The sequence below is a fragment of the Oncorhynchus gorbuscha genome, linkage group LG12 (genome assembly GCF_021184085.1).
Source record: "Oncorhynchus gorbuscha isolate QuinsamMale2020 ecotype Even-year linkage group LG12, OgorEven_v1.0, whole genome shotgun sequence".
NCBI lineage: Eukaryota > Metazoa > Chordata > Actinopteri > Salmoniformes > Salmonidae > Oncorhynchus > Oncorhynchus gorbuscha.
The window spans coordinates 21944868-21957128 of NC_060184.1; the positions used below are offsets into that span (position 1 = coordinate 21944868).

Sequence of the window (12261 nt, forward strand, 5' to 3'; positions counted from 1 at the left end):
AATGTAAATAGTCCGGGTGGCCATTTGATTAGTTGTTCAGCATTCTTATGGCTTCGGGGTAAAAGCTCTTAAGGAGTCTTTTGGTCCCAGACTTGGCGCTCCGCTACCGCTTGCGGTGCATATGACTTGGGTGACTGGAGTATTTGACCATTACCTTATTGACCCTGAGCTTAGAAACGTTTCATTAGCCACACAGGAGATGGGTGAGGATGACTTTGTGACTCTCTCTCTTTCCCTTTCTCTCTCTCTCTCTCTCTCTCTCTCTCTCTCTCTCTCTCTCTCTCTCTCTCTCTCTCTCTCTCTCTCTCTCTCTCTCTCTCTCTCTCTCTCTCTCTCTCTCTCTCTCTCTCTCTCTCTTCTCTCTCTCTCTCTCTCTCTCTCTCTCTCTCTCCCTCTCTCACTCCCTCCACAGCCCTCTCAGACAGTGCGTGTGTGGCGGTGAAAGAGGAGAGGCAGGAGGGTCAGTGGGCCCAGAGAGGCCTGGTGTGTGTGCGCTGCCAGAGGAAGGGCTCCCCCGTGGATTTCCTGTCTGACTGCCTTCACTGCAGCGAGCGCTGTCTGCAGCAGGACCAGCAGGAGTGAGTGGGCTGGGGAGGACTAGAGTTTTATTAGGGTCCAGGGGGTCTGGTCTGGTCCTAACTGCAGTGTCTGCCTGATCCTGTGGGAAAATATCATGCTACTTTCTGGTAGTTGAACTGCTGTTTATTGAGCTCTTGAGGTTATTCCTTTTGTAATAACATTCCCTTGTGTACAATACACTGAAATAATAGCGGTGACAGACTCACATAGTCAATGTTGATATCATACATTGATGGCAAATTATCATGTTCAAATTATTTTGAAACACAAATATAGATTAAAAAAAGGTTTTACTGATATCATATTTTCTCTTTCTCAATTTGCTCTTATGAAGAACTATAAACATCCTTCATATGCTTAAAAAAATCAGAGTCTCCCTCCTAAAATGTTTTTGGGGCCAGCCATCCTATGCAGAGTGGAAGCCAGGAATAATCGATCAGTTAGTTAATGTAAAGACTGGTGGTGATGCTAATGCATGCTCTGAGCTGGAGAGAGAGAGAGCCAGTGCTGCATTGCCGTGGGCACCATGTATCCATTGTCTTATAGGAGGAGAAGCTGCCAACAGAACGTTACATCTTAAAGTGGTATTCCCTCTGTGGATTTACGACTGCCATGGCAACAGAGAAAGGAAAATACTGCCTTTGCATCCTATAATAAATTGTTAATTACACTTAATTAGAAACATTTTGAGTTAGATTACAATAAAATAAAAAATGTTTTTTTATTTTGCCCATTTTAGCTGATGATGATACGATTATTCATAGGCAGCCGTCACCAGGAATAAGTCAATGTAGGCGCAATGCGTTATGAATATGAAATACATGTGGTCCTCATTTACATTTTTGACTTCAATTATTTGCCGTGAATGAACACTGTATTGAGCTGGTCATACTTTAGATATTTTGACAGAAACATTTCCCAGTTGTGTTATTACTGAAACGATAGTTTTTAACAATGATAATCCTTTTTGCATAACCTTTTAGAAACCTTCTAGTTTCTAAATCACTGGTACTCTGTGTTCTTTCCACTGCAGTGAGCTGAAGCTGAAGAAAGAGGTGTCTAAGAGCAATGGGGAGGTGGTGGGGGTCAGCTGTAAGAGGCCTCTGCAGCAGTACAAGGAGAGCCTAGCTGACAAGATGGACACCACAGAGGTCCTGCCTGAGGACCATGATGAGGACTACGTCAGTATTAGTTTATACTCCAAGGAATATGGGCTTTTTTGTTTTTTTACCAATGTTGTTATCCGGAATTCTTATCCATGCTCCCCCCCCTCACTTTTACAGACATTGTGTACCTACTAAATCACTCCCAACATTTTAAGACATTTACTGATATTTCTTGATATTTCATCACATTTTGTAGATGTTGCTTATGTGATTTTAAAGACGCTATAGACAAATTGTTTCAGAGCTCTCAGTCTGTACATTTTTGCATCACTCCAGATTGCACAAGATTGTGAGGGATGATGCATTAGCCTTACATGTCTTTCACTGCCGAGGTGTCGTAACTAAATTAATACCTCTCACAAAGTTTTGTGACCTGATTGGTGCTGAAAACTCGCTGATAGTCTCTGATTTATCATTAATGTTTCAAAATGGAAACATTTCAATGTATACACAAATTCAGAATGATTTCCATACTACCTCACAAACACTGTCCTGATTGCCTGCACCAACATATCATATTGCTCTAGTCTATACTGTATTTGTGAGTATTCTTAGTCTCATTAGAATGTTCCTGAATATTATAATGTTCTAGTGTGTAAATCCTGCTGTTTGTGCATCAAACAGGAGGAGAAAGACAGCAGGAAGACGACGCGTGGAGCTCCGCGAGGCAGGAGGAAGCGGAGGGGGGATGCAGCCCTGCTCAGACACAGTAAGTAGAAACAGGCAGTGGAAGGGACACCTGTGAGGGGTGTGTCTCAAATGGCACCCTATTCCCTATGTAGAGCACTATGGGGCCTGATCAAAGGTAGAGCACTATATAGAGGATCGGGTGCCATTTGGGACTGTCTCTTGGGACAGAATCTTCTCACTATTTCCAAATCACTATATTCATATAATCACTGCCATTGCACACACACAAACTGTATGTAATTTAATTTATTGCTTGCTACAATCAAATCATTATTTATGGCAGCTGTTCCATATGGAGGGAAGAAAAAGTCTTGGTGTTGGGCCTCCTATCTGGAGCAGGACAAAGCCATCGCTGCCCCAACTAAACTGTTCAAAGAGGTGAGCTATCATACCCCCCAGGCCTGTCTAGAATTGGTTATTAACTGAGGTCTAACCCATTATCATTCTCTGTTTCCTTCAAGTCAATCTAATCTTTCTCCTATTTCTCCTTTACAGCTTGTCATTCAGCGTTTATATGCAATTTCACAACAAGGCCTACATTGAGTCCTGCATGTTTAGAGTTCATTTATTCAACTCATTAATCATATTATTATTTTCTTACAGCAACACTGTTAAGTTCATTATTTATTCTACATAAGTCTGGGAATATGTATTTTAAACATATTATGTCCCATTTTCCTTTCAGCACCAGGCTTTCCCCCAGAGTAAGAATGGATTCCGGGTGGGGATGAGGCTGGAGGGTGTGGACCCAGAACATCCCTCCATGTACTGTGTGCTCACTGTAGCTGAGGTAACCTCTCACCTCGACTCATCATCGCTGCCCTCTTAGAGGAGTCTCAACTCATGGCATGGATTTCTTCAGATCTGAAGCAAAGTCTGCATTGTCATTGTTCTTGTTCCAGTGCAAAGCAATAGTTGTGTTCACTAACATGTACTGTATGTGTTGCTATGCAATGGCATTTAGCAAATTACAATATTAATACGACCATAAATGCTTGTTTGGTTTTGAGTCTACTTTTCTATTTTGGCATCATGTGCACTTCTGGTCAGTATTCTGCTACTTCATCTCTGAGTAGCAAACACATGATGACCATGTTAGGTATGAAGATGCTTAATGCTTCTTCCATGTTTAGGTTTTAGGACACCGAATACGGCTTCACTTTGACAAGAACTTGGACTGCTATGACTTCTGGGTGAATTCCAATTCTGCAGACATCCACCCTGTGGGATGGTGTGAGAAAACAGGACACAAGCTGCACCCCCCCAAAGGTAAGAGACATGCTACATTTGACAGATATCCACCTGGAAAAGATAATAACGTATGGATTGCTTGTCATTTTGGATGGGATATTTTGAAACGGTTACTTTAGCACTTCCTCATCTTCTTCTCATTAGTATTTCCTTACTGCTGTATTTTAATTTGAGCTAGTTTGCCTCAACAGTGAATTTGAATTATTATTATGTGTATTATAATAATTAGTGGCCATTTTTGTAGGGGTTGATACATTTTTGTAAGGGAAAATCAAGTCTGACATTTCAAAGTAGAATTTTTTTAAACCTCAAATACACTACACGTTTTAAATGTCTTGAATTGCAGGAAAGTTCTTCTGCAACAGGGTGATCAAATGAATATCTAACATCTGTATGCGAGACTAGTCATTTAGGGATGGTTACAGTGTGTATACTTTGACAAGCAGGTGTGCAAGCAGGTTACCCATGGCAAATGGAAAACGGTTCTAAACTATTTTGAAAACACAAAGAAGACAAAGATGTTTATTTATATGACTTCTATGTATGATTACTAGCACTGTAATTTAACCAGCAATATTTAATTAGGAGTCAAATCATTTTTACCCCCAGTTCTTTATGGAAACGTGAGTATAATCCTTGTCATTTCTCTATGGATGGACAGGTATGAAGGATGAGGAGTTCGGCTGGTCGTCATACATCAAACAGAGCAAAGCCCAGGCAGCTCCCAAGGCCCTGTTTGAGAATCAGAACACGGTAAGAGAAGTCTACAGACCTAGATTTGGCCGGGGACACACTCCGATGCATGAACACAAATGAAATCGACATACATCATTGTCCATTTTTGAGCGTCAGAAGTACAACTCAAGTAAACTATTTTCGGACGAGTTGCATTCATTTTTTTGTCAATCATCCCCATTGTCATTCATCAACAGATGACTCCCATTTAAAAAGCATTTGCTCCATCTGAAATTCTCTGACACAAAATCTCAACGTGTCCACATTCATATTGCTTTAGTAGTAGCGTTTTACCACCACTTGGTAAAACTGTTTAGTTAAGACTACACGGCATTCATTGAAGTACAGTACTTGACATCAGCCCATTCAACATAGATTTGACGCAGATGCATGTGCAGTTTAAAGTACAGGTGTGGTTTTCTACAGCAGGAAAATAGTCCTGCAGCAACAGGAAATGTTCATTATTATGTGGATTATAATTAATTTACTTTTTTTGTAAGGGTTGATACATTTTTTCTTAAGTCTGACATTTCTAAGTGGAAATTACAAGCCTCAGAAGCCTTCAGAATACACTGCCAGTTTAAAATGTCCTGCATTGCAAAGGTTATCCTACAACAAACAGGGTGATGAAATGAAGATCCTATATCTGTAGGGTTATGGATGAAGTAACTTTTGCCTCTGAGTAACCGTCCTATGTATATTTTCCAGACTGTCACCCCTTTAGGATTCAGAATTGGGATGAAGCTGGAGGCCATTGACAAGAAGAACCCCTCCTTCATCTGTGTTGCCACAGTAACAGACATGGTGGACAGTCGATTCCTGGTGCACTTTGATAATTGGGATGAGAGCTATGACTTCTGGTAATGTCTAACTTTGTGATTACATTTCCTTCAGTACTCAAAATCAAAGCACTGTATCATTTGTGTTAACTGATGCCGTATCATAATCATATTGCTTTGGAGTCTGTGTTGGTTTAGCTTGTTGCAGAATTGGGCACTAGATGGTGCTAGATTATTAAACCAGAAGGTTTGTGTCTGGGAGGAGAAAATCATTGCCTCTTACCAAAGTGTTTGTTATTTATATTTTACACAAGCAAACATGCTACATCACTTGAATCTGCGTTATTGCTTTCAGATTTGGAAGACAAAAATGTCTGTACCATGAATTATTATTTTGACACTGGCACATCACTTTTCTCACAATTCATGTGTCTTATTTTTTATCCCTTTTATTGGTTTCTTATTGCATGTGTTTGGCTCTCACAATTCTTAATGCTTCCGTTGTGTGACTTTCTGACTGAGAACTGCGTGTGTGGTTACAGTCGTTACTGTCAATTCGTCGCCGCTCTGACCTCTCCCAGCTGTGGATTTAGATTGCCAGGAGGAAGCTTCAATCTGCACGATGCAGGAGCTTGTATTGGTTGAATTATGAATGATCGTCAATAAATCTCAAGAAGGAGTTAGAGAAAGAGTAGAGCACAGAGCGGCTAAGGTAGGAGCAGACTCATCCAGGGAGATGACTTTCTCACACGTGATGTCACTACGTATCACATCAGCCAGTTGCAGCCAGTCACAGGCCACTCCAACATCACAGCTCGGGCCAGAGAGCAGCTAAACTACTCCACTCTGCTCCACCCTGACCTGGCCAGAGAGTAGGACACTACTAGGGGGAGTGCAGCGATACAAATTATTTTGGTTTCATGTGCTGAAGACATCTATAAATCGGTCTACTAATACAGGACTAGTAAAAGCCCATTGCACTGCTGAGATTATTCCATACTGGCACACCACAATAGGGATTGGCTTTACAGTATGTTGAGTACATCAAATCAAATCAAATTGTTTTTGTCACATACACATGGTTAGCAGATGTTAGTGCGAGTGTAGCGAAATGCTTGTGCTTCTAGTTCCGACAATGCAGTAATAACCAACAAGTAATCTAGCTAAAAATTCCAAAACTACAACCTTATAGACACAAGTGTAAGGGGATAAAGAATATGTACATAAAGATATATGAATGAGTGATGGTACAGAGCGGCATAGTAAACAGTTTAACTCTCCAAAGATATTTCAGTAACAGCCTATTGGACAAGTAAGGAGGGTTGCAATATACTAAACAGATTTGCAAGCCCCTTGCAAATTATCCAGCAATGCCGATGCAATAACGGCATCATAACAGTATTAATACCTGTAGTTGCACCTAAACAATGCTACTCATCAGGTCAATGATGTGCCCTCCATCATTCAGTGATGGGTGAATGTTGTCCTACTGATGTTTGTCGTGCAGAGAGGTATTCTTAGGAAGCTGTGAGAGAAGTGTCCTTTCTCACCCTGACTGTCCTGATACATCAAAGTGTATGTTGCATAACATGCCATCATGTCTAAATGCATGCCACAGTGTGTCAGACTCTGTCACATTGTCAATTGATCTATTCCTCTGTCTGTATTCGCAGTCATTAACATGATCCTTATTCAATCACTCATAACAGTGGGATTCATATCATACAGTGGGATTCATATCATAAACTTCATGTCTTTAACAGTTTATGGAGACAGGGGGAAAAGGAAAGGGGGATACCTAGTCAGTTGCACAACTGAATGCGTTCCACATTTAACCCAACCTTTCAGTTTCTGGCCGAATGGCAGATAGCCTAGTGGTTAAGAGTGTAGGCCAGTAACCGAAAGGTCACTGGTTTGAATCCCAAGCTGGCAAGTTTAAAAATATCTGCTGTTCTGCCCTTGAGCAAGGTAGTTAACCCCCATCAACTGCTCCTCGTGTGCTGATGATGTCGTTTAAGGCGGCCCCCTGCACCTCTCTGATTCAGAGGGGTTGGGTTGAATGTGGAAGACACATTTAGCTTGAATGCATTCAGTTGTGCAACTGACTAGATATTCCCTTTCCCCCTTAATGGCTAGGCTAACTGCCGCCAAGGCAATAGGAAAGGGGGAAATTTGCCATTGATGAGCTCATGGCATTTTAACCACTGTCCTTCTCCTGCTCTTCTGTAGGTGTGATGCAACCAGTCCGTACATCCACGCAGTGGGCTGGTGTCAAGACAACGACAGGATTCTCACGACCCCTCCAGGTGACATCCTGTCAATCATTATTGTCACTATTTGTCCTGTAGATACCAAGATGTAGTGTGTAATGATGACTGACCATACAGTTATACACAGAACCCAAACCAGCGGCGCGCCTGCGCCATCGTGCATAAATGTATTTTGTCCCCCTACACCAAACGCGATCCCGACTTGCAGCGCGATCTGCGTCATAAATAGAAAGGAGTTCGATTTTATCCCTTGGTATCGCAGACGCTCGTTGGCGCGTGCGAGCAGTGTGGGTGCAATAATTGAATAACATTGATTTCTACATTTATTTTGCCACACTCGCGCACACGAATTGTCCGGTCTGTTAGATGCTGACCAGACCGCATGTAACATGCTGACCAGACCGGACACGTCGCGTGTGCGAGCGTCGCAAAATAAATGTAGAAATCCATGTTATTCAATTATTGCACCCACACTGCTCGCGCGTGCCAACGAGTGTCTGCGATGCCAAGGGATAAAATCGAACTCCTTTCTATTTATGACGCAGATCGCGCTGCAAGTCCTGCCACTCCCATCTCCTCATTGGTTTATAGAAGCAGGTACCCACGTGCCATCTCCTCATTGGTTATACCCACGTGGGTGATTGAAAGACAAAGTGTTTCGCCAGTTGATGTGGTAATACTATGAAAGTGTAGATGCCAATCACCATATAAGTTCAAAGATGAAAAAGCCTGTAAGGAGGAGAGATGACTAGAAACAATTCGGTTGGCCGTTTTATGTGGATTCATTTTTCGAGTAGAGGACCTTGTGCATTTCAGGTAAAATAACAACTCAATGTTTATATCCCAGGACAAATTAGCTAGCAACAGCAAGCCAGCTAAATAGGACAAATTAGCTATCAGGTGCAAGCTAACTAGCTAAATTGCCATACATGTTTAATGCTTTTCGACCTGTCCCCAAATTAATGTAATTGGTTCAGAGTTTGTTTTGATATTTTAATCTGCATGTCGTGATCGCGTTTGGTGTAGGGGGACAAAATACATGTATGCACGATGGCACACGCGCGCAGCTGGTTTGGGTTCCGTGTTAGAGTTAAAAAAACACATGAAACGTTTCCAAACAGATGATCTGATCTATAAATGATGTTATTCCACTGTGGAGTAGACAGATGGTTCCGAGTACCAGAAAGCACAAGGGACTTTACCCGCCTGCCCACTCACTACATAATATAGCATATAGTAATAAAATCCTCAATCTTTTTCCTTGCTCTAGGTTACCCCAGTGTCAAAGATTTCTCCTGGGGAAAATATCTGGAGGAGACCAACTCATCACCGGCCCCTGCCAGGGCTTTCAAAGGGGTGAGGCTGTCTCTCTCTATCCTCGGCCCATAAGACGATGTGGCAGCCCCCCATCCACATCCAAACACAATTTAATAGAGTAGCCTAGCTGGCTGTCTGCCTGCTGCAGAGTGACATATGACATGCGGCCTCACACCCCCCTTTCCCTCTACAGAAACCCCCCCACACCTTCCTGCCACTCATGAAGCTGGAGACGGTGGACAAGAGGAACCCCATGCTTGTCAGAGTGGCCACCGTGGTAGACACTGAGGACCACAGGATCCAAGTGAGAACATATCTATCACTCTCTATCTTCTGTAAACCTCTCATTAGGACGCGCACCCAGCCCATCCATGTTTTTGATCTATGCCAGAGCAAGCACACCTGATTCAACTTGTCAACTAATCATCAAGCCAATGAGTAGGTGAATCAGGAGAGCTAGTTCAGGGCTAAAACTAAATAGTGAAATGTCTGGGGGTCCCCAAGGAGAGCTTTGAGACCCAATGATCTATCTGACTCCTGTCACTGTGTCTATCTTTATCTATCTGTGTCTATCTGACCCCTGTGTCTACCGGTATCTACAGTATCTGCACTCCACACTGGATTCATTCAAAATGGCAGTGTCACTCAGCTGTAGCAACACTTCTATCTGTGTCAATAACTAGGAATGCTCCCTTCCTCCTATCACTAGTGTGTAGCTCAGACCGGGAGATGAGTTTCACCAGGTGTTGTGTGTCGTTCAGTTCAGCTGTACAGGAGGATTAGCCATTACATCACTCATCTGCACTCTGAACTACAATATGTTACTTTTTAGATTTGAAAGGGTGTAATCTTAGATGACAGAATTATATGCCTAATCCGAGCTCTGTATAGCGCCTATATTTCAACATTTCTCTGGAAAAAATGTAAAGGAATTTCACATAGAAAGTTGGAAGGAAATGAAAGGGTCCTTTATATGGCAAATAAGTGAATTGCACTGATGCACTGCATTGGGAATGAATCGAAAAATTATTTAAGTCCCTGGCATTGTCACATCTCATTGTCCCAGTACATGTTTTATGTAATTTGTTATATTTAACTAGGCAAGTCAGTTAAGAACAAATTCTTATTTACAATGACGGCCTACTCTGGCCAAACCCGGACGACGCTGGGCTAATTGTGCGCCGCCCTATGGGACTCTCAATCACAGCCGGATGTGATACAGCCTGGATTCAAACTAGGTACTATAGTGATGCCTCTTGCACTGACATGCAGTGCCTTAGACCCCTCGGGAACCCGAGTGGTGTCAAATGAACATCTGCCTGACTTTCTCAGTGAGATCATTTTGAGGAGCAATATAAGCTTCACTTTCCATGAACTCTGAAGTGAACAGTAGTTCAGTGCCAGTGGCCAGCCTGCTGCCAGGGGGGAGTCATGAGAGGATTGCATTGTGCTGGGACATTAGTGCAGGACAGGTATCTATCCGCAGAGGGCAGTAATGTCACCTCCCCCTTCTTCTCTCACCCCTCTCTCCTCTTCTCTAACCTGCTGCTCCTGCTGATGGGCCATAGAGTAGTCTTTCTTTCCCCTGCTCTCTAGCCCTACAGTATGTCAATGCCTTTACCTCAGCCTTACTTATGTCTATACTGTTCAGTCATCTCAGTCTAAACCCTTCTGTCCATTGAGCAAAAATAACCCTTCATAGCATATCTCCACTCTATCCAGTCCCTCAGGTGTCTAAAGTCCTAACCCCTACCTGTCCACCTACTGGACGATTACCCTGATTAATTCTCTGATTCATTCTCAGTTTACATATTTATTCATGGATCTACCGACTCCAGGAGAATCCTTTTTCAAATCACGCAAGACAAAATGTTTATTTTTATTTGGAATTGTAAACCAGATCAAATTAAACAGGCATATTTATAAAGCGAACATGAGTTTGGAAGGTTAAAACTATTCAATATTTAGGCATTAAACCTCTCTTACAGCCTCCATTAGTCCAAAATTATATCTAAATCCAAACTGGTTACTAAGAGAGGCCCATCCTATGCTTAAGAGTGGGCTCTTTGCCTTTTTGCAGATTAAAACTGTACATTTTCGGTTTATTGACAATGGATCCCTGTTTAAGTATCCTCCTTTTTAAATTAAGCCATAAAGAGTTGGCTACAATTTCAATTTCATCCTCCAGGAAAGGCAGATCAAATATTACAGCAAATAATATGTCTGAACTCCACTGTACTGATAGAGAAAACAACCATTTTCTTGGAAAACATTTACAAGAAGGGTATAATATTTATGAAGAACATTGTAAACAAGGATGGTAAAATGATGTCACACAAGCAACTAACCCCCCCCCCCCCTGGATTCATCACCAGGTTAGTCTATGTCATGGAAAGAGCAGGCATTCATCTCAATTTAAGCTATTATATAAAATCCTTGCTACAAAAAGAATACTCAATATATGGGGCATTGAACAGTCAGCATTGTGCAGACTCTGCCACGGGGAAACAGAATCAATAGAACATGTTTTCTGGTACTGTCCATTGGCAGCTCGCTTTTGGAGGAATGATTGTTATGGTTGTTATGCCAGGAATGGTTGTTATGTCATAATATCAGTGTTCAGATGGGCTTGCAAACTGTATTGTTAGTGGATCTGAAAAAATGTGATCAGTCAATGTGAAAGGGATCAGTCAAGTGGAGGGATGTATTGCAAAAGTAAATAGCAAAACGGTATTATACTGGGAAAGATGGGTTAGACTGTGGACATTGGAGGGTCGGAGTTAAGATCACAATGAATGGTGGATTTACCCGCTGTGGGTGAACATTCAGATCTTGCAGAATGAGGAAATTAGGAATAGATCTATAATTATTTAACTACATGTACCGTACATGTGAGCGAAAATAGCAGTATTGTTATCAGTTAGTTTACTCCAGTCAGGAGAGCGGTGATACGGTTGGAGAAAATACGTAAGTAAGGGGAATTAGAAATTATGCAAACAGTTAAATTGATAGAACCCAATACCTATCAACAACATTCAAGCGGATCTACCTCCCCCCATACTCACACACAAATATGTTAAATATTATTATTAAATATTAAATAAATCCTAACCCCTAAACTGTACTCTACTTTCACTCCTCCATTTATATACAAGTCTTTAGATGTGATCTGGACCTCTGTCCTGACTTTTATCTTCCATTCCAAGGCAGTGTTCTCTAAATCTCCTTCCATCCCCACCATCACTATCACTCACACACAAACCAACACTACAGGCATTTCATGCTCTCATTGTCCTTCAACAATCACATGCGTTATCTTACTGCTTCCCCTTCTCCAGTTCCTCTGAAAACCATCACTTGCTTCATATTTCATGTTGTCTTCAACTGTAAAATAGTAATAAGGGTGTTCAGCTAGGGAGGGAAGAAGGCTGTAGACTAGGACGGTCTGCCTTTCCACAACTCCCTGATGTGCTC

At 41.9% G+C, this 12261-nt stretch overlaps 1 protein-coding gene across 2 annotated transcripts in view; it reads left to right on the forward strand.

The window, feature by feature from the left end:
• The window catches only part of LOC123990703 (lethal(3)malignant brain tumor-like protein 3), a 45502-nt gene that overhangs the window by 4516 nt on the left and 28725 nt on the right, over positions 1-12261 (forward strand). For both annotated transcript variants that reach the window (XM_046291473.1, XM_046291472.1), the window contains exons 4-14: positions 413-578; positions 1613-1760; positions 2370-2454; positions 2719-2813; positions 3121-3225; positions 3569-3704; positions 4348-4439; positions 5130-5281; positions 7430-7506; positions 8741-8826; positions 8981-9091. In XM_046291473.1, the coding sequence (XP_046147429.1) occupies positions 413-578; positions 1613-1760; positions 2370-2454; positions 2719-2813; positions 3121-3225; positions 3569-3704; positions 4348-4439; positions 5130-5281; positions 7430-7506; positions 8741-8826; positions 8981-9091 (1253 nt within the window). The remainder of the gene's footprint in view (positions 1-412; positions 579-1612; positions 1761-2369; positions 2455-2718; positions 2814-3120; positions 3226-3568; positions 3705-4347; positions 4440-5129; positions 5282-7429; positions 7507-8740; positions 8827-8980; positions 9092-12261) is intronic.